Raw genomic sequence first — 22434 nt, 5'->3', positions numbered from 1 at the left:
GAAACGCAGCCTTCTACCACGCACACCTTCATGTAAAACAAGGGCCGAGCACTGTGGTGTTACCAACAGGGAAACTTCACCCCAGAATCCCAGCCTCAAAACCACGTAGGGTAAGTCATGTGTTGGGTCTGGCAAGGCAGTGGCCCCTTTGACAGTAAAGCAGTATAAGTGACCAAGCAGCTGGGTTAGTCTGTAATTAACAACAGGGGCTTCACTTAGTTGTGGAAAGCAAAGTTCATTTGTTTGTCCTGCCCACACTACAAACTTGGGGAAGAACAAAAGTCAGCAAACCTATACCTGAGGCTATGTCCACACTGCACTGAGATGTGTCTGCAGCACACATGGACAAACCCGAACCTACCTTTGATCTAACTCACTCAAGTACTAAGAGCAAAGCGAGGGCCTAGGCAGCAGCACAGGCTAGCCCCTCAAGCCCCAGCTCCCAGATGGGGCTGTCCAGCCTGTGTTGCCACTCATGCGGTCACTGCTTCACTTCTATTGTTATCCAAGCTAGCCAGAGCAAAGCCAGCTCAGGTATGTCTAGATGCACTTACTGCAGTGGGGTCACACCCTGAGTCAAAGAAGAGCCTCAGACGTTGGCTTGCCAGCCAGCTCCAGGGCAGTGCCCTACTCTGCACTGAGGTCTACATACTCCTTTTCAGAGTTTCCAGGACGGTTCATCTGTTGCTGCTGACTCTCCTGCCTCTTGGCACCTAGGAGCCAACAGTAACCAATGCTAACACTCCAGGTACGTTTATTTACTTAGGATAACCCACGTGACTTATGACGAGAGGCAGAAGAAACTATGCTTGTTTAGTCTGCAGAAGAGAAGAATGAGGGGGGATTTGATAGCAGCCTTTAACTACCTGAAAGGAGGTTCCAGGGAGGATGGAGCTAGGCTGTTCTCAGTGGTGGCAGATGACAGAACAAGGAGCAACGGTCTCAAGTTGCAGTGGGGGAGGTCGAGGTTGGATATTAGCAATAACTTTTTCACTAGGAGGATGGTGAAGCACTGGAATGGGTTACCCAGGGAGCTGCTGGAATCTCCATCCTTAGAGGTTTTTAAGCTGCGGCTTGACAAAGCCCTGGCTAGGATAATTTAGTTGGGGTTGGCCCTACTTTGAGCAGGGGGTTGGACTAGATGTGACCTCCTGAGGTCCCTTCCAACGCTATAATTCTATGACACAGGACTTACCAGACCTGTCCAGTATAGCAGAGCCCATTACCAGATGCTTCTGAGGAAGCGGCAGGAAACCTCTGTCATGACCAATTATGGAATAACCTGCTCAGAAAGGCATTCTCCTGCTAACCCCAGGCGTTACTGTCTGGTTTACGCTCCTGGCTCAGGGCATGATATCCCTTACAGATATAACCCCGGAACCGCCTCCCTTTCAGTATGCTCTTAAGATGAAAATGTTTGGCGTGTAAGTTCTCTCCTCTGGACAGAGAGACACACATGCCCACCTTCGCGAGCAGCTTTGCAGCATTCTGCAGGTACTGCCAGTCTATCCACGTTCCCAGGTGGTTCATCACCCTTTCCTGGATCTTCTCCTGAATTCGCTGGTATGTCTGTGCCTCTAACTGCAAGCTTTTATTGTGGTTCTCCCACTGCAAGAGTAAAGGAAACAGAGCATGGGACCAAAGTGCTGCTACCTGTAGGTACAAGCTCCAGCAAACAGGAAGTCAGGTGGGGCTAGAGTCAGAGGTATAAGATATATTGTGGGCAGGAGGACAGCAAGGTAGACCCCTCCTCCCCCAGTTGCAAGCCCATGGGGGTTGCATATACTACAAGAGGCAGATGGGAGCAGGGAGCAAACCCAGCCCCTGTGTAGGAATGCCCTGTGATCACAACAGCATCTGGTGACTGACTGGGAGTAAACTCATGGGGACTGCCCACTTAAGGGGTCTCTGCCAAAAGATTAGATTAACATTTAACATGGGTTTACTGGAAGCTGACGTGTGCTATGAGATGACATTGTAAAACGTGGCCATTTCCCAGAGTCCCTTGATCTGGAAAGCCAAGATTATGAATTATATTATTTTAAGACTAAGTTCAGGCTGTGAATAAGCAGCTGTTGGTATCTGAATTAGGCAGTGAGTGCATGCTGACCTCACAGAAAGGTGGAAACCTTGGATCTACAGTGCTCTCTTCTAGAGAAGCGGCATTAGACTGGTACAGTTTGACCAGTCCTACCTAACACCTGCTGCAGGGAAAGAGGAGCTATGACTGTCGCAGTGGTTAGTGACAGATTCCAAAACCTTTCTTTAAACTTGTCTCGACAGGAATTCCTGTAACATTTAATTAACCCCAGGATAAGAGTTTTGTTTTCAACACCAGAGACTTGGTTTCTTCCTGGTCCCTATAAATTCATTCCATGAGGAGCTTTGGAAAGTTTCCTGGTCCTGCGAGCAGCATCTTGCAGAGGGACACTGTGTCAGAATTATTTTGTGTTATTTATATGATTGTAGCACCCAGGAGCCCTCACTGGGGATGATAATCCCAGTGTACTCGCCGCTGTGTAAAACCAGAAGAATGCAGGCAACCCTGATTTTCTGCAACATCAGGAAACTGAAGCAATTAAGCACAACTTTTGTTTTCCATTGACGCAAACGGCAACAGTGTGGCTGGGATCTGCTGGGCAGAATTTTGAGCCTGGAGAAACTAAAGACAGAGGACCTAAACTGGGCTCCAGAAGCTACTGCATCTGTACAGATTCCTTTTTTTGTGTAGTTTCGTTTCTTGCACAGACATTGCTGGCAATGAACTTTGCATCAGGCAGGGACTGGGATTAAAGGGCTACAGCAGCTCTGGCCAAGGAGATGTGTCCTACCCGCTCAAAATAGAACAAGTACTTCTTAAGGGCCTCCCTGGCCTGTGCTTGCTGACTCTGGTTTACAATATCAGGATTCTCTTTGTACGGACTGCATTCGTAGTACTCGCTACCATGGGTCTTCCAGTCCCCCAGACACATCCAGCAGAAGTCTAAGGAGAACAAGGCACAATCAGTATAATGCACAGAAAAAACAGTTTCCGGAAAGCAAGCTACAGAGAAAGAATGGTTACTTACCTCGTAACTGTTGTTCTTTGAGATGTGTTGCTCATGTCCATTCTGAATTAGGTGTGTGTGTACACCAGAAATGTTTCCCCTAGTGGTATCCGCAGGGCCAGCTCTAGGGCCCTCTGCAGCGCCGCATGTATGCGTCCATATAATTAGGGCACTGCTGGGGGACACACACACACTCCCCCCACCCCCCGATCCTTCTTGCTGGAACTCCGACAGAGGGGAAAGAGAGTGGGTTGTGGAATGGACATGAGCAACACATCTCGAAGAACAACAGTTACGAGGTAAGTAACCGTTTTTATTCTTCGAGTTCTCACTCATGCCCATTCTGAACTGGGTGACTTACCAGCAGTGCCTCTGGAGGCAGGCAGGAGTTCAAGGATGTTATGATTGCAACACCGCTCTGCGAAACCCAGCATTGTCCTGCGCTTGTTGCATGATGGCATAGTGGGACGTGAAGGTATGTACCAAAGACCATGTTGCAGCTCTGCAGATGTCCTGTTTGGGCCAGGAAGGCCGCTGAAGACGCCTGAGCCCTTGTGGAGTGAGCTGATAGGGATGCTGGGGGTGTGAACCCTGTCTGCTTGTAGCCGGCTCGAATGCAGGCTGTGATCCAAGATGAGATTCACTTGGATGACACAGGAAAGACTTTCATTTGGTCAGCAATTGTGACGAAAGGCTGCACAGAGTGGCTGAAAGGCCTGGTCCTGTCGATGTAGGCCAGCGCCCTTCTGACATCGAGAGAATGGAGACACCTCTCTTCACTGGTGCGGTGAGGCTTGCACAGAAAAATGTCCTGGTTGTTTCCCACTTTCATATCAATCTTCGGCAGGAATGCGGGGTGAGAATGAAATAATAAAAATAAGACTGTATTGAGACTCTGAGGCCAAAGCTTTGACCTCTGAGACCCTCCTCGCAGAGGTGATCGCCACCAGGAATGCTACCTTCCAGGACAGGTGTGTGAGGGAGCAGGAAGCCAGAGGCTCAAACAGTGGCCCCATGAGTCAGGAGAAGACAAGGTTCAGATCCCATTGGGGAACCAGGTCCTGCAGCAACGTAAAAAGCCTCTCTAGACCTTTGAGGAATCTGGCTGCCTTTTAGTGGAAGAAAACCATTCTGCCCTGTATCGGAGAATGAAAAGCCGATGTCGCTGCTAGGTTTATCTTGATGGACGAGAAGACTAAACCTTCCTGTTTCAGGTGTAGCAGATAATTCAAGATCACCTGTGTAGGCAATTTCGTCAGCGAGACGTTTTGGTGAGCCACCTAGCAGGTGAAGTGCTTCCACTTAGCCAGATAGGATGCCCTGGTGGAAGGTTTCCTGCTTACCAATAGGATCCTCTGAACTTGGGCTGAGCAGTGATGCTCCTCCCTGCTCAACCATGAAGCATCCAAGCTGTCAGGTGCAGAGAGGCTAAGACCAGATGGTGCAGCCCACCCTGGTCTTGGGAGAGGAGGTCTGGCTGCAACCAAGGATAGGCCACCGATAGTTCCAACAGCATCCTGAACCAATGCTGCCGTGGTCACACCAGGGCTACTAGGATGACCCGTGCTTTGTCCCTCTTGATCTTCAGAAGGACTCTGTGTATTAGAGGTATTGGGGGGAAACCGGCTCCAAGAGGAAGCAGAATTGATCACACTCCCTGTTCTCTTTGGTTGTGAAGAGGTCCACTCGGGGAGTTTCCCGCCTTTGGAAGATGCGGTCAGCCACTTCCAGGTGGAGTGACCATTCGTGGTGAGAGCAAAAGGATCTGCTTAGGCAATGCATTAATGCATTCTTGACCCCAGGAAGATGAGTCGCCTCCAGTTGAATGTTATGGCTCATGCAGAGATCCCACAAATGTAAGGCTTCCCGACAAAGGGCTGAGGACCTGGCTCCCCCTTGCCTGTTGATGTAGTACATTGCAGCCATGTTGTCTGTGAGAACCCACATGACTTTGTTGACAAGGTGTGGCAAGAACACCTCATAGACCAGTTGAGTTGCTCTGAGTTCTCTGACATTGATGAGTAGAACTAACTCGTCTTTGGTCCAGAGGCCCTGGGTCTGTAGCGCACCAAGGTGGGCTCCCCATCCTAATTCCGAGGCATCTGAGACCAGTGACATTGGTCGTGGGGCCACGAATGGTACTCCTGCCAATACATGCTGTGGTTTCATCCACCACAACAAAGAGGTAAGTACGCAAGGAAATCGTGAGTATTCTGTCCAGAAAGTGCCTGGATGGAGAGTATACTGTTGCCAGCCACACATCTACAGCGGTCTGAGTCACAGCCTGGTGTAACGAACCACATAAGTACAAGCCGCCATGTGGCCCAATAGGCCGAGACATACCCTCGCCATGGTGAGGGAGTGGGCCAATAGTTGGGCTGTGAGCTTCGACATTACCAGGAACCTGGCCTTAGGCAGGAGAGCTCTGGTTTGTATGGAGTCTAGGATTGCTCCGATTAACTCTATCCTTTGAACAGGTGTAAGTATCGACTTCTGTTAGTTTATTAGCAGACCCAGCAACCAACAGGTGTCCCTTACGATCTCAATGCCGTATTGGATTTGTGCTCTCAACCGACCCCGAATGAGTCAGTCGTCCAGGTAAGGAAAGACCTGCACACATCTGCGCCTGAGGTGGGCTGCTACCACTGCCATGCACTTGGTGAATACGTGTGGTGTCATTGATAGGCCAAATGGAAGGATTGCAAATTGGTAGTGTTGTGTGCCCATCACGAATCGCAGGAACCTCCTGTGGCCCAGGAAGACAGAGATGTGAAAACAGGTGTCCCTCAGATTGAGGGCGGCGTACCAGTCGCCAGGATCCAGAGAAGGGATGATGGCTGCTAGGGAGACCATGCACAACTTCAACTTCCTGAGGAATTTGTTGAGGGCACGCAGGTCCAAGGTAAGTCTTAGCTCCCCTTTTGCCTTCGGGATTAGAAAGTACCAGGAGGAGAAGCCTCTTCCCCTCAGTCCTTGAGGGACCTCTTCCACCACCCTCACTTGTAAGAGGGCTTGCACCTCTTGTACGAGGAGTTGCTTGTGCGAGGGGTCCCTGAAGAGGGACGGGGAGGGAGGGTGGGAAGGCAGAAGTGAAATGAACTGAAGGGTGAAGCAGGTAGCCACCATACTTAGTACCCAGCTGTCTGACGTTTTTGGCCGCCCAGGCTGGGAGGAAAGAGGCAAGGCGGGAATAAATGGGAATCTGGATGTCGGGTAGTGTCTGGTAGGTTGCCCCTGGGCGCACCTTCAGAAGCTTTGTTCCCCACCCCACCCCGAGGGATGGTGACTCGGACTCGGGCTCGAGGCAGAGGCTAGTGAATGGCCCTGTCGGTACTTATAGTCTATTTCTTTTCTTGTAGGGCTCCCCTCGGGATTGCCCCCAGAACCGCTGCTGTTGAGAAGGCCTAAAATGCCTTCTCGACAACAAAGGGGTATAAAATCCCAATGAGCACAGTGTAGCCCTTGAGTCCTTTAAACCATACAGCCTGGAGTCTGTCTGGTTGGCGAACAGGGCTGAGCTGTCAAAGGGGAGGTCCTGAATGGACTGCTGGACCTCCACAGAAAGACCAGACAATTGGAGCCAAAACGCTTCCCTCATTGACACCGTGGAAGCCATTGACCGAGCTGCAGAATCAGCTGTGTCCGATGCCGCTTGTAGGGAGGCTTTAGTCAATGTCTTTCCTTCCTCCAGGATTGCCTCAAACCCCTGGTTGGAGGACTGTGGGAAGGAGTCAGCAAATGTCTCCAGCGTCTGCCTGGTATTGAAATGGTACTGTCTCAACAGTGGCTGTTGGTTGGATACCCTCAGCTGCAGGCTTGCTGTCAAGGCCCCTTTGTTTTTTGAAGTTGAACTCACCTGGTCACGTTCATTAGTAGCTGTGACCACCAGCGATCCTGGGGAGGGGTGTGTGTAGAGGTACTTAAACCCCTTAGCAGGCACCTAATACTTCTTCTCTGCCCGTTTAGATGTGGGGCACAGAGAGGCAGGGGTCTGCCATAGCGCCTTAGCCAGTTGCACCACTCCCTCATGCACCGGAAGAGCCACCCAGGAAGGGGCTGCGGATGCCAAAGCGTTCATCCACTGGCTCCACGAGCTCCTCTATCTCGAGGCTCAGATCAGCCGTCACGTGTTTCAGCAGTTCCTGGTATGCGCTGCGGTCATCTAGTGGGTTGCCTGGGAGCCTGTCCCTTTGGGGGAACAATGACCTCCCCTCTGAGTCCGAGGAAATGTTCCCAGGTGACCATGGGGGCGCTGACACCACACATCTCTCCACGCCGCTTCTTGAACGCCAGTGCTCAGGCTTCAGGGAGCAGTGTCGAGAGCCTGAGCGCTGGGTGTCCCTCGACCGTGTCTTGTCCTTAGATTTCTTGTAAGGATTTGGCGAGCAGTGCCGGGGCTCCGGTGATCTGCCACGGGTGTTTGACGAACGATGATTTTCTGGGGACCGGTGCCAATGCTCCGGGGATTGGTACCTATCCGGTGCCCTCTTGGTGCAGCCCTGGGGATCAGTGCCGAGGATCTGGTGACTGCTGGGGGACAGGGGAAGAGCATCCCGTTGATGATACTACCATGAAGGGGCATCCGTCCCTCGGTGCATCGACCTGCCATTCTTTGGTGTAGGCAGCACCGGTATGGCCAAGAGGTCTCATCACCTAGAATGCCTCAGGCATGGTGGGGATGACTAGGTGGAGGCGCGGGTGCTGGGCTCAACACCCACATGGGTGGCGATACTCTCAGGATCAGTAGGGGTAGGTGGCCCAACTCAGGTTTTCTTGAGGACCTGGAATTTTTCTTAGCCGACTTCGGTGAACATCCTTTTTTGGCCTGTGTCTTTAGCCGCTTCCTCAACATCGGGGATGTCGAGCAGTGCTGGGAGGACACCGACGCTGGGGGAGTGCTCCTTGTCGATGCCTTGGTGCTCAGTGCAGATCTGCTGATGCTCATCGTTTACCAAGCAAAACAAAATTAACTAAACTGATTCTCTTCATTGCTGCTGTTCAGAGCCCCTTAGGCAGAGCTAGGAAGCCAACAACCAAGTCAGTTTCATTATATAGCAGTTTGGCAAAGCAAAGACCACCAGAGCAGGAAGTGGAGTGGCAGAATCCTCACCCTGGCCTTTCCCTACCAACAACCAGCAGGCTCTGATGTGTGCAGAAAAGAAAGCTCCTTTTTCCAGTAGTTAGAGGGCAACAGAGCTCCAAGCCTACCAGACCTCTAATAGCCAGAGCCCGATACTGAAGACCAAATGTTCATATGGGGTCCATGGAGGACACCCTGATTAAAATCCCTGTTCCCACCCCAGCTACTGGGATGACAGGGCGAGCACAAAGGGTTTCCATCAGTGCACTGACCTGGTTCTTTATGACAGGCCCGCTCCACCAGACCTACTTCTAAGTTGCAGAGAAGATTTTTCAAAAGGACAGAGAGGAGTAGTTCTGCTTCTTAGAATGTGCCTAAATAGCAAGTTTTAGAGACGGGATCTGCTGTGCTGTTCATTGATATGACTGGGCCAATTAAAGAATCACTATAGTTTAACACGATTAAGTGTGCCATTCAAGTTATGGCATTAACAAAACCCTGTTCAAACATCTTCTCTGAAACGCAGTAGCGTCAAGACCTCCAGCTCTTTTAGAAGCTCATGTCTAAGTTTCCAGAACATGAATTAAAAATAGTTCCTCAGGCTGAGGTCATTCCTGCTCACAATTCAAAGAGAGCTTGGATTAAATAAAAAGAGAGAATGAATCAATCAGCTAGCTCAGTCTCCAGAAGATTTGGGGGTGAAGTCTTCAAAAGCACCAAAATGACATAGAAACCCAAGTCAACAGGAGTTAGGCACTTTTGAAAATTTTGCCTTTTGGCATTTAAACAATGGCCAAGAAATTTAGGTTTACTTTACATTTCATTAATACATTTAAAGTGCCTGAGCACCCTATTTACTTGCAGAACACATCAGACTCACAGCAGCTGACTTTAGGGATTAAGAGTAAAATATTCCGAAGTGCCTAAGTGATTAGGAGTCTAAGTCCCAGCAGACTTGGTGTCTTGTATTCAGCTTGGGTGTTGTCTTGCACTGAAATTGAAACCTATTAGAAGCTTCATTGCAACCCTACATGAACCGGACAGCTAATTCACTTTTGAGAGAGGATGCAGAATAGCCTACCCTTAAGACTCAGTGGGGGATCAGTAGATAAACTCAAATGCACGGCAACAAAAGCAACCATTGGAAATGCACTGCCTGGGCCTCATCTACTCAAGTAAGTGAAGAACAATATGCAACTGCCAAAGCAGGGTCTGTACCACTACTTGCACTAAGCACAGCCAGAGACGACACCCTCAGCTCAGAGTACAATGCTGTTGTGTGTGTCAGAAGCTTTTGAAATCTCTCAGTTTTACATTTGAACCCTGGCCACATGCAAGAGGAGCCCTTGCAGATTCCCAGGTCCTTCCCACTAGGAGCTGTACAATGACAAGGCAAGAACCTTTCTACAAGGTGAGCTGAGTGAAGAATCCTACCTTGTAAAGTGCAGTCCCACCCACTACAACAGACTGGGGAGAAGAACTGGGGACACCAACTACACCCAAGTATGTAAGAGGGAGCTCAGATTTAAGCTACCTATGTAAGAATTCTAATCTTCCATCACCTATCAAATCCTCTGGCCACTCCTAGGTCACCTAGTATCAGTAGGGGCCATGCCACAAGCTTCTGACTGTTTAAATTGAGGCAAGTTAAAGCAGTTATGGGTGAATGCTCCTGTTCCTTGGGAGCGGGCATTATGATAAACAGAGGATGCTCGTTGGCAGGAATGAACAATGAGACCGTGACTCCAACATAGGAACTCTTCTGACTCTCAAAAGACTTGCAAGCTCCAAATCTTATTTTATGAACATCATTCATGGCACTTCAGACCAGAATGACAGTGCCCCTGCCCTGAAGACCTTAACTCTGACATATCTCTGCACCTGAAGTTCCAAAGACCAGCAGACAAGTGCCAGTAACGTCTTTCATCTTTGACAAGCTCAGCGCATGTGCCCTCCCTCTTCTTAAATTAGACTACTGCAGCTCCCTTTCCATGCAGGCTCCCATAAGTTCATGGGGAAGCTTCAGCTAGTGCAGAAGAGATTGCTCAGAGGAAATTATGTCCATGCTCCACACAATAGTTGTAAGTCATTTCCAGGTGAAACTCTTGCTCACTGCAATCTATAATGCCCTAGATATACTGGGTCACAAATATCTCCCCACATCATCATGTCACAGTGCACGAGTTTGAAGGAACATCACAACCATCTTCCAAGGGGGTCAGGGTTCTCAACAATCCTCTTGTGATAAGTCCGAGCTGGACTATTCTTAAGAGTATAGTGACAACTGCACTCATGCTCTGGCCTTTAACTGCAGGAATTTGAATCCCCTTGACAATTAATCTCCTGCCTGTATCCCCACAATTCCATTTCTGGTCTTATTACTGTAGCAATACAGTAGCAGCATAGGTGACACAGCACATGCTTCATTTGGGGGAAACGTTCCAAGCCCTACATGTACACCGATTTCAGTTATATGCACTAGATCCTCTGATAACAGATACCTCAGAAACACATGCAGTATTTCTGGACTTGACTCAGTTTACATTTCATCTTTACATTCTTGCACTGAAAAGTGTCTACTTCAAGGTAAAAGGCCTGACATATTATTTATTTAAAAGTCCTAACAAGGATCAAAGCTTTGTCAAACACCTGACAAGTGAAATTCGGAGTTCAATAGGTGTAAGGCACTTTTTGCTAGCATCCAGTGATACAGGGACAAATGTGCCCCTGTAGCACCAAGTGTGCTAGGTATTTAGAACCTAGGAAGAGGATCCCTGTTTCCTCAAAGTATCAGGACAAAAACCTATGAACTGGACCGGAAAGTGCTCTCACCTCTGACTCAAAACGCAGAGTACCGCGCCCTGTCCGCGTACGACTCCCGCCCGAACCGCTGAACATCGTAGAGGGAGGCCCGAGTGACCGACGAGACTGGAGACAGCTGACAACGTTCGTAACCGTACGCCTCTCCGACAGTGGTGGCCGCGGTTGCCGTGCGACGCAGGGGACTTCTATCCCGGGTATAATAGGTGGAGGATGCGGCTGCTGCAGCGGCAGTGGCAGCTGCAGCTACTGCCGCTGCTCCCGGGGTTGGCAGCAGCGCTCTATCGTAAGGGTCTAGGGTAGTAGTGAGGCGATTGGCCATGGCTGTGGTGGCGGCCATGGCTGTGGTGGCGGCCATGGCTGTGGTTTGTACTTGGGAGTATTGCGCGTACTGAGAATACTGGGCCATTGTTTGCTCTGCATAGGCGTCGTATGCAGATGCTGTAGCATAGGGCCTCACGTGATATCTTTTGTAGTAGTCGACCATTCCTCCATACCCATCATCGTAATACAGAGTCTCCCCATAGCCCGCGGTGTAGGGAGTGCGCACCGCTCCGTACTGCTCATTATAGGTTTCGGTAAAGTCAGGCACTTGCCCCGTGCGATCTACTGGACACTCTTTAGACCAGTGCCCTTCTTTCCCGCACCGATAGCAGCCGCTCTTGTCTCCCATCCCGGGCGCGGTCCTGAGCCGACTGGTGGACAACTGCACGTGCATCCGTTTGCCTTTAAGAAACAGACGCAAGAATGGTTGCTATAATAAATTAATGCCACATGAAAAACCACAAGATTTGTAACAAAAACAAAGCACATAAAATCTGATTAAAAATGTATCAAGACAAGCTGATCAATTTATTCCCCCAGTACAGCTAACCTGATAGCTACAACTATTGAGCATTCTGCCCATGAGCCAAACCAACTTTACCCGGCAGCTTTTACAGGGTATCAGCTTCTCACTGTCTGCTAAGATTTAACCACATGAGCTGGTGCACAGCCCCAAGAGCAGACAGAGCTCCCAAGATTGTATCCAGTGATTGTATCTGACTTGGAATGGTAATTGATGAAACTCTGGGAGGAAACGCATTAATAAAGGCTTCCTTATTCAAATAAAGGCTTCCTTATTCAAATGGTTGACTGGTAACTTGAAGTTCATTAGGAGTTAACACAGAGAAAGATACAAAGTTATGTCTAACTAAAAAATCCCTTCCCCTCGATACCTCAACTTTCACTCTTCACTTTTGTGAGGTCACCACTATCTCACGACTAGAGAACTAAACTCACACCATACACAAAACCCAAATTTCTAGTGTAAAAAAAACAAGCAGAGTTTTAATTTAAGAAACCTGTTCAGACCAACTTTCTGTATCAAAACAAGCAGACTGACAAGCCCATTTCCACCACTTTTGCAGCTCACCTTTAGGTCTCATTTAACACCATTTATAATTGCACAAACCTTTAAATACTCATGAAGATGAGGGACCAACATGACTGGTCTTGTGCAAGCTGCCTCCACATTTCTGTTAATGCCCCACAATCTCAACCCTGCTATTTGAGTCCTGGGCTCTCACAACAGACAGTTCTGCCCATGCACCTCAATGACCCACAATGTCCCTTGCTATTCCAATCCTGGGCTCCCCACAACTCTGTCAATACCCTTCAATCTCCTGTAACACCCCAGTGCCTCACCTGAACAAAAGCTTTCAAAAAACATGGTTTATCCAATTCCTAAACTTCTTCCCAAGAACTCTGCACTCCTTGTGTTAAGCATCTTAATGGAAAAACTCATGCAGACAACACGGTCAGCCTCAACGTCACCCAGGTACTCCATTATTCATTCAGCAAATTAGGACCCCATGACCAACAGATTTCCACCTGACCTGATCTTCTGGACAGAACTTGGTGCTACCTAGTGCTAGCGAAGGCTGCACTTTCCCTGGTTCATGTTTCACCTTGGAACTCTGTGTTGTCTAGACCCCTGATGGCCTCCACAGCATCCTCAGCCCGCTCCATGTGCACAAAGGCATAGTCCTTCACTATGTCGCACTCAATCACTGGGCCATACTCCTCAAACTTAGCCCGCAGCTCCAGGTTAGTGCAAGTGGGGTTGATGCTGCCCACGTGAAGCTTGGTGGAGGCCTTGCTCTTGTTCTTGCTGGCTTCTACGTTGATGCAGACACCATGTAGCTTGTGGTGATGCAGGTTCCTAATAGCATCTTCAGCTGCTGTCTTGTCTTCGATGTGCACAAAGCCATAGTTTTTGATGATGTCACATTCCAGCACCTTCCCATACTGCTCAAAGAGCGACCGGATCTCTTGCTCCGTTGCCTCCCGGGGCAGATTCCCAATGAAGAGTTTCACCATCTTGGAGAGCCTGGGAGAAGAGGAAAGTGATTTTAAGAAGAAGCATTCATCCAAGTGTAATGCTTTTTTACATTTCTACATATGGCTCTCCTCACCACAGTATTGCCCCCATTTTATAGATGCAGGTGTGAGGCACAGGGTAGATTAAGTGACTTGCCCAGAATCATGCAGGGAGTTTGGCTGAGCTGGGAATTGAACCCAGGTCTCTGGAGTGCCAATCCAACATCCCACCCATAGACCATCCTTCCGATAACGGATAGCTAAACCACAGCTCTTTTACAGATAAAGTGCAGCTCATGGTCACTCACACTCCCCCATTCTCCACCTACCACAGCAGGGAGCTTGGGGTTTCCCCCTGCCCAGTAGGGAGGGGAGGGGAGTCTTGGAGCTTCAGCCCCACAGGGCTTTGGTGATTTAGCTGCTGGGGAAAACGGTGCAATATTATTCTGATTTTGGAGGTACTCAAAGTTAAGAGGAGTGTGTGCACCCCACCCCAAAGTTGCAGCATCCAATATGCATTCCTGAGTAGAACACCTGCTCTGCCATCAACAGTTTAACCCAGGTTCACCCTTTCATTTCACACCCCCAGACCCTGAGTTACCTCATCATCTGCATCCATGTCACCTCTACCCTTGTCCCAAATCCCCCCTCTTGCCCTGTACCCCCAATACATAAAACCAGGGCCCCCACTGGTACCTCTCCTGTCCTGTCCCTCCACGTACAGCACAGTCCAAAACCTTCATTGGTGTCCCATATAATCCCATTTCCCACATAACCCCCCCTATGCACACAACCAATGGCCCTCATTTTCCTCAGCTGCCCTCCTTCCCCCGCTTCTGGAGCCCTCCCTGTACATGAAGCTCAAAGGCCACACAGCATCCGCTTCCCACCCCCAGTACCTCCCCCATGCACATCCAAAGCCTCCACGGGACCCTTCCCACCTGATAGCCCTCCATGCACACACAAGACAGGCTCTTATTGTCTCACCACAACCCACCCCAGCATCCCACACCAACCACGGGACACACACACACAGCCCAGACGCTCAGTGCCCCCTGCCTATAACCCCCACGACCTCAGAGTGACCCTCACCCTACAACCCTCCACCTCCAGTCTAAGCCCTTACGGTGACCCCTGCCCTCTAGCCCCGCCCACACAGCACCAGGGCCCTCATTCATGGGTGGGCAGGTCCGTATAAGCTCCCCCACAGCCGCATCCCATCCCTCGGCCCTCTCGCCTCCCACCCCCGCACCCTTCCTCCTCACAGACCGGCGCCGCCGCCCCGTGCCCCTCCCCCAGCACAGAGCTCCCCTCAGACCCGCCCACGCAGCACTGTCCCAGCCCGCTCCTAAGCACCGCGACCCTGCGGCCCCGAACCAACCTCACCAACTACCCGCGCCGCCCGCCCCGGCTCGACTCGACTCGACTCGACCCGGCTCGGCCCAGCCCGCCGCCTCAGCGCGAAGCACACCAACCGTCGGCTCGGGTACAGCAGCCAAGCCCTCAGGCCCACCCACCCTACCGCTTCTTCATTGGCCAGCCCGGCCCAACGGCCCGCCCGCCTACTGGGCAGCGCTGTGTGTCAATCAACGGGAGAGCCAAACAGAGCCCAACGATCGAGAGTGGTGCTCCTGGAATGGGAGGGGGATCACCAATCGCGATCGAGTGTTCCAAGGATGAACCCGCCCCCCTCGTCCCCACACCCAATCACAGCACCTGGTAGGAGGATTGCGCCATTGTTGCTTTAGGGAAGGGGGAACATTGTTCTAGTGAAAGGGGCGGAGTGTGGCTCTGCTCGGAGTGGGGGGGCGGAGGGGGCTGTTACGATGGAATGTCCCATTGCGCCTCTGCGGCACGTGGGAGGCCAAGCGGCCGGTGGCTGACAATGCGTGTCGCATGGCGGCTCTACTCTTTTTTTACATTTCATTCAGTCTAAGACATTTCAAACCTGCCCCATGGTGGGGCCAGCCTCCGAGGAACACATCTGACACTGACAGTGATGTCATCAGCCAAAGGTGCTGGGGATAGAGACATTCAGCTTGGAGTTCAGAGGAGGAAAGTGCACATTTGCTATTTGGTTTGGAGATCCAGAGTCTCCTCTGCAGGGAGAAGCAGCGTGTGATAGCGTGTGATAGCGCGTCGGTGGGCTGGAACCAAAAGACTGGTTCAAAACTGCACTGTCCTGCTCCATCGCCCCTGCGAGGCCCAAGGCGAGTGCTGCGGGCGCACACAGGGCTCTCCCACCCCTCCTTCCCTCCCCCCAGCCTCCGTGCGGGGTCACCAAGCCGTGCGGGGGGGACAGTTCTCATCGGCAAATCTGATTCGCCCCAACCCGCCCGACAAACATTCCATCGGCACTGGAGGGAATTGGGAAATCTCGGCCCGGTGCAGCGCTGCGCGAGTCACTCTCAGATCATGCTGCGCGCCGCTGGCAGCCATTCCGCACAGCGCTGCCAGGAGAACATGAAGGGCCATAAAGCTCTTTGAATCTCACCCTCTGTTGGACTCTCCCCTCCCAATCCCCACTTTACCCGAACATTTACATTGATAACAATGGAAAAACTGCTTAGAAATAAGCATCACTATTAGCCACCGACCTTGTTTTAACCCCAGCTGCCAAGCCCACCCGTTGTTTGGGAGCTCTTTGAAAGGAGCCAAGATCAGGCGCTCCAGTTAGTAACGGGCCACTTTGCAGTTGTTGTCGTAAGAACGGCCGATACTGGGTCATTGATGCACCGATCCTCCATTCATTTATCTAGTTCTTTTTTCAACCCCCTTATAGTCTTGGCCTTCACAACATCCTCTGGCAAAGAATGACCCGGGTTGAGACTGTCTGTGCGGTGTGTGAAGTAATACTTCCTTTTGTTCGTTTTGAAGTCTTGCTTTCACACAAAGCTCCACTCCCCCAGCAGTACGGCCTATTCTGTCCTTCCAATATATTTTGTACCCTGCTGGTAATACTGTGTCCCATCGATTATCTTATTATCCAGCCACCATTTCACATACTCTGCAATATGCAACTTATTAATTTGGTAGCTTAATTTTATATGTAGGCCCAGCCTAGCTGAAATTTCATGGTCTACAATATGCTTTTGGCTAATTTTTTGTTAAAATACATTTTCCCGTTTCAATGAAAAAGCAGAGCACTGGAGGGCTTTCTTATAGTATTAAGCAGTAAATCACCATACACAACAATCCTTAAGGTTACTATACCCTCTCTTGACTGGGGGACCTTGTGATTATCAAGGAATGTCTTAAAGTGTTTTTTAATGTTAAACATGTTTCTCTCATGCTTCAAGTTTTGGTTTGTTTTTTAAATAAAAATGGATGTAGCAAAGCCATACTAAACACCCTACAAATACCCATAGCTTTTAAAGTTTGATTGTTCTTACGGCATATGCTTATTTTATAAAAGTTTGGTGGAGGTCTGTGACCCCTTGACACATTTCAGTTTTGGGTTAGACCCTTGTTTCTTTTTAAAAATATATTATTTTAAATTTTTAATTACTTTTAAACTTTTTAAATTACTTTTAAACTTCTAATTACCTTGCAGGTGGTCAGGGCCTGATGGGACAAGGGTTGGAGTCAACCAGATAGGTGGGCGGGGCCTGAGGTGTCAAGGGGCGGGGCTCAACATTTGATTGATGCTTCGTAGCCCCTTAGACTACTTCCTTATAGTATAATTCCTTCCTGACCCTAAAAATGGTGTTCAGTTGGACCCCGAGCATGTGAGAAAGAGCATCTGAGAGAGAGAGAGAGAGAGAGAGAGAGAGAGAGAGAGAGAGAGAGAGAGAGCACCTCTGAGCATCTGAGATAGAGAATTTGTGTAGCCATCCAGGTCAGTATACCATCTCCAGCCATGCCCGATCTCTGACATTTAGGAGCAGGAGAAAAAGCAAAACTCAGAATACACGGGAGGAGAGGTATGTCTTTTGGACATACGACACAGGACTGAAAAAGTAAAGAGGCTAAAGATGCAGCGATGAGACAGGAAAGAGCGACGAAGTGGACTGGCACTGAGCGTAACCGTACGTGTCTGACGTATGCCTGTTGGTATGAGAAGAGAAGAGCACAGGGGCCGTGGCATTGCACTTGCATACCTTTTCCGCTACCGGTTTTGCTGCAAGAGTTAACAGTGACAGTTTGCGTCACAGGCAAGTGGGTGGTTTAATGCAAATCGAGAGCGGATGGCGGCTGCCAGAGAAAGCAGCGAGATGAAGCAAACTAAGAGGCTGGAAGAATTCTCTGTCTTTGAGCAGAAGGATGTGTTGGGAGTTCTTGCTTCGAATTCTTAGGTTGGAATGGTTTAGGGGCAGTGCTCAGCGCTTAGTTTCATAGCGATCAAAGGCTCGTTAATAGTGTTTGGTGCGTGTCTGAGCTTCTCTCACGGTGTTATTAAAAGCTGTGGGAAAGGGAGGGCTCCATAGCGTTGGAGCAAGGGGGTATCGCTTCTCGGCCTTTTGGCTAAGATCAAGTGTAGTATCTGTTCTTATCAGTTTAATATCTGATACGTCCTCTATCTGAGGACTATATATTAAATGGATTTTTGGAACAGGGAGATGGAATAGGAGCTTGCTCCATCCACTCCACGCATCGACCTGGTATTGCAGTACCTCCAGGAACGGTGCACCTCCCCCTGGGGAGACTATGGTGGTGAAAAAAATAGATGAGCTTGTCTAAGAAGTGTGAATTTATACTCTTTTGTTTCTTCTTTACTACTCTTTTGTTGTGATTTTATTCAAATGTTTGTGTGAGTGTGTGCATTGTATTAAAAGATAAGCTTGTTACTGGCCAATGGGTTAAAAAGGTGAGATTTCACTTTGTGCTGATTGCTTTCAACAGGGTGAGTAATGAGGGGAGGGGAGGGTGGGGTGGGTGTGAGGCTGTTGGGTGGAGGGTGCAGGCAGAACACTGCTTTGATCAGATGCTTTTGCTTGTTGAACTTGATTAGGTGATGATATTGTTGCTGCCACCCTGCCTACACTTATAACAGTCCTACACGGCTGATACCCTCCCTCCCACTCCACCCTGCCACTCAGGTCCATTCAGTAGAATACTTGAGGCCTAATCACAACCATTGAGTAGGAGGTGAGAATGTGTGATCAGAGGCAATTACTTCTTGTAATGAGATAATCATTCCAAGTCCTGATTCAGAATTGTTTAAAAAGGTGAGACTTCTCTTTGTGCTGTGATTGCTTTCAACAGGGTGAGTAATGGGGTTTAGAGAACTCGTGGGTGGGTGTGAGGGCAGAATACTACTTTGATCAGATGCTGTTGCTTGTTGAACTTGATTAGCTGATTATGTTATTGTTGCCACCACCCTGCCTTCACTTAGAACAGTCCAACGCCACTGATCCCCTCCCTCCCACTCCACCCTGCCTGAGTAGCTGCAAAAATACTAGCTTTTTTGGAATTTCCCACTGAGGGATTCTGGATTGGCAATTGGGGGGTGATCATGGGACCCAGCTCATTCCATCACTGGAGGGGAGCCTTTATAGGCTCGTTTTGAAAATTTTCTCCCTTTCAGTTTCAGGATTGGTGGGACTGAGGGTGGGGTGCTGACTTTTGGTTTGGCGGGGGGTGCCCCCAAGGCCCCACCCCCGCTCCACCTCCCAAGGACCCGTCCCCTACTCCACACTAATGCTGCGCCATGTCATGTAGCTACCATCCCCATTTAATGGGCAGGGAAACTGAGGCACAGATAGTAGAAGGTACCTGAATTCCCTCCCCAGAAGGCTATACCCTGCATCCATGGTAGAGCTGGGAATAAAGCCCAGAAGTTGTGAACCCCAGCCATCTAGCCTACTGTATTCCTTGGCCCCTCCCTCCTCCTCTCAACCATGCTGGGGTCCGTCTTACCTGAAAGAGCTTCTGATGTTTGGAGACTCGGGTGAAGGAATGGAGGGATCCCAAGCGGGAGGTGTGTGACCAGCTGTGAGGAGGATGGAATGAGGTGTGAGAGGACAAAAGTGATTTCACTGTATTCTGTAAGTCCGTCATCAGTCACCCCCCAGGCCACAGTCACATCTGGTGGCATTTGCATTATGTTCCCAGGCCAACGCTGCTTCCAGATCCAAGGTGAGTTCAGGGTGTGAACTGCCCATCGACCCCAGAGATGACCCAGAGGGCTTGGTCCTGTTGTCATGGCCTTGATGCTAGTGGAGTCACTCCTGATTCACACCAGGCAGGAGCAAGATCTGAATTATCATGCTGGGCTCTGAATTGATCCCTGCCTTGCATCTAAGGCCATAATATGCTAAGTAAGATGATAATACTTATGTTCATGTGTTATATGTGAGATGGAAGTTATGGATATGTTTGGTATATCAGTATTTCAAATTGTGCTGGCTGAGTGGCATCTCAGACAGGATGGCTGCAAAACAATAGCCTGCTTAATGGCCCATTAAGACATTCCCAGGTGCAAGGGGCTCAGGGGAAGAAGCCAGCATCACCTGATGAGTCACCAGGACTTGCACCCCTGACTCTGGACTCCATTTTGGTTCCTGTGAAATTCCACAAGACAGCATAGCCAGGGCCAGGGGGTATAGAAGGCGGTGGCCTGGGAAACCATTTTGTCTTTTGTTCCTGTTCAGCTACAGACACACACCTGCCTCTGGATCAATTCACTTACAAATGAACCGAAGGACTAAGACCCATCCAGATACTGGATGTATGCCAGAGGAACTGTACAAGCTTGCAACTCCACAATTCTCCCAGAAACGTGATGTATATGGACTTGCGATCATTTGTATGTATCTGATTTGCTTTGATCCTTTAACATTTCTCTCATAGTTTGTTTCCTTTGTTTTATAATAAACCTTTAGTTTTAGTTACTAAAGGATTGGCTGGCAGTGTGGGTAAGAGCCAAACTTATATTGATCTGGTACTGTGGCTGACCCTTTGGGGTCAGGAGGAATCTTTTTAGTATAGAGTTTAAATAACTGGTCTCTTTACTGAACCTAGTGGCTGATTGGGAGCCAGAGACTGGAATGCAGTAAAGGGGGCTGTGTGTATTTGTGTCCTGGCTTCGTGTTAACCGGCTTGGGGGAATCAGAGGCAGTTTGTGGCTGGTTGGGAAGGCTGACTTCAGTGTCACCCACCAGTGCTGGGAGAACCTGCTCTCCTTTTACAGCCTGCCCTGCCCTTGGCATTATCAGGTGGCTGCCCTCGGCATGGGACGGGTCACAGTGTGTACTGGGGTCCTTCCGCACCCTGCCAGGGGCATGTAAATGCCAATATAAGGCCCAGGGCAGCAGAGCAATCCTCACAAACCCTGGCTGCGGGCGCAGGCTCCTGGCTTCTGTTCCTGGGCTGCTGGGCAGGGAGTGGGGTCTAGTGGGTTAGAAGGAAGCAGGGCTGCCTGCGGGTCGGGACTCCTGGGTTCTGTCCTGGCGGTGGGGGGTTTAATGGGCCAGAGCAGGGGGACGGAGGAGCGTAGAATGGTTGGGCTGGATAAATGAGGACTGGGTGTAGCAGAGGCTGGCATCTCCCCCCAGGGTTCCCTCAGCCAGCTGGCAGGGGGACTGGGCCGGGCTAGAAGCAGAGTCGCTCCTGCGCGGCAGCCCCTGCAGGAGTCCCTCCGGTCTGGGGATCCCCAGGGAATGGGGCGGGGGGGGGCTGGGCTGGGGAGGAACCTACAGAGCCTCCCAGGGTCTGGAGCGAGTGTTTGCCGCGGGTGGGGGCGGGGAAGGGGGGTCCCGTGGAGCAGGGAGGGGGCGCGCTGCAGAACGGTTCCTTCCCCTCCCCCACCTCACGCGGTCACTGCGAACAAAGGACCGACGATGACGCCCCGGGCGGTTCCCGCCAACGGCTCGCCTCGCCAGTCTGCGTCACAGAGACAAGCGCGAGGGCACATCCCGGAAGAGCCAAACATAAAAACCCCACCCAGACCCTGAACAAACATGACGGACAGTCAATTTCCGGTCGCAGTTGCCCTCAGTCAAAATGGCGGATGGCTCGCTTCCGGAATATCACTTCCGGTTCCTGAGAAAAATGGTGGCTTCGAACTTCCGTTTCCGGCTGCGCGTCCGAAAACACTCACAAAACAGCGAGGCACGAGGCGAGGAGAAGAGACTCCGGGACTGCCGAAAAACCACATTTTTCTGCGCCTGCCCCTGCCCGGACCTAGATCTGTCTGAGGAGAACAGCCCTGCCCCGGGTCAGGGGCGGAGGGGCCCTGGCAGTGCCCTGGGCCGTGGGAGAACGGGCCCGTGTTGCTGGGTGCACTTCAGGGCCCTGCCTCCTGGCCATGGAGGCGGGTGCCCATCCTGTCCCTCATGCTGCGCTCTGTGTGCAGGTTGTGAAGCCCCGAGTGCTCGCTCAGGTGAGTGACAAATGCCTTGTGTGGGCTGGAGCTGGTGTAGCCGGGCTGGAGACGCCTCCTCTCCCGTTCTCCCTCCTTCCCAGGCTCAGCCAGCTGCCATGGGCTGCAGTTCTTCCATGTTCCTGGTATGTGGGGCACCTAGGGTGGCCGAAGGGTCCATGGGTACATTTAAAAGGCCATGGCACCCTACTGTCTGTGCTCTGTAAATGACTGAAGTTCCCTAGTATGGGGAGCTGGACAAGCGGCAGTGGGGCATGCTACTGGGGGTGAGATGTCAGCATTACTGGAGCACGTCATGGCTGTTAATTGGGTCCCTGGTCAGGAGATGGTGCGGGAGGTGTGTGTCAGGAGCATGAAGTGCTGCAAAGATGAGAAATGCTGAACTCTCTCTTTCTGAGGATTCAGTGAAGAAAATCTTTACCAGATTCTGAGTGGCACTGACCTCAGCTGGGCTAGGTGTGGATCTCATGCAGGTCCCTGCAGCCCTGCCTGGGTGTGGAGCAGGCCCCTTTCGGGCAGCAACAGAAGGGAGCATATGCTTATGTTGCCTTTAACATGGTGGGCGAGGCTGTAGGAATGTTGTTGCTCTTACAGGAGCAGAGTCAATGGCTCTGCACATTAAGGTTCATACATGTCTCTTTTCTCAGGCATGGGTCTCACCTGTCGTGCATCTGCAACATCTTCACATGTGAGTAGCTGAGCTTTTTCCATCTCTGATGGGAACCATACATACAACATGGGGTGGTCTGCACAGGGAAAACCAACTGCATTACCCCAGGGTTAGGGTTCAGCTTTCTTCCCTA

At 50.5% G+C, this 22434-nt stretch overlaps 1 protein-coding gene and 2 non-coding genes across 7 annotated transcripts; 2 read left to right on the top strand and 1 right to left on the bottom strand.

The window, feature by feature from the left end:
* Positions 1-2852: 2852 nt before the first annotated feature.
* LOC137152303 (RNA-binding protein 4B-like) lies at positions 2853-14789 on the bottom strand. 5 transcript variants are annotated; one of them, XM_067546840.1, is made up of 4 exons: positions 14690-14789; positions 12897-13318; positions 10960-11673; positions 2853-2983 (listed from the first exon to the last, which is right to left on the bottom strand). In XM_067546840.1, exons 2-3 carry the CDS (start codon positions 13306-13308, stop codon positions 10967-10969), a joined length of 1119 nt encoding a protein of 372 aa, XP_067402941.1. In that variant the 5' UTR covers positions 13309-13318; positions 14690-14789; the 3' UTR covers positions 2853-2983; positions 10960-10966. The 5 variants fall into 5 exon arrangements, with proteins under 5 accessions (XP_067402941.1, XP_067402942.1, XP_067402938.1 ...); XM_067546841.1 differs by having other exon boundaries at positions 14695-14732; XM_067546837.1 differs by lacking the exon at positions 14690-14789 and adding an exon at positions 13638-13870.
* A 2963-nt stretch (positions 14790-17752) lies between these two features.
* On the top strand, positions 17753-17943 carry LOC137152304 (U2 spliceosomal RNA). Its single transcript, XR_010919504.1, has one exon. It is a non-coding gene; the product is annotated as a U2 spliceosomal RNA (small nuclear RNA).
* A 4048-nt stretch (positions 17944-21991) lies between these two features.
* Positions 21992-22067, top strand: LOC137152305 (small nucleolar RNA SNORD26). The gene has a single exon (XR_010919505.1). It is a non-coding gene; the product is annotated as a small nucleolar RNA SNORD26 (small nucleolar RNA).
* The last annotated feature ends 367 nt before the right edge of the window (positions 22068-22434 follow it).

The sequence above is a fragment of the Emydura macquarii genome, unplaced genomic scaffold (genome assembly GCF_026122565.2).
Source record: "Emydura macquarii macquarii isolate MOO-44397 ecotype Brisbane River unplaced genomic scaffold, CSIRO-AGI_Emac_v2 contig_1167, whole genome shotgun sequence".
Classification (NCBI taxonomy): Eukaryota; Metazoa; Chordata; order Testudines; family Chelidae; genus Emydura; species Emydura macquarii.
Note: the sequence above shows the minus strand (reverse complement) of the source record. Positions and strands in the feature narration are given on the sequence as shown.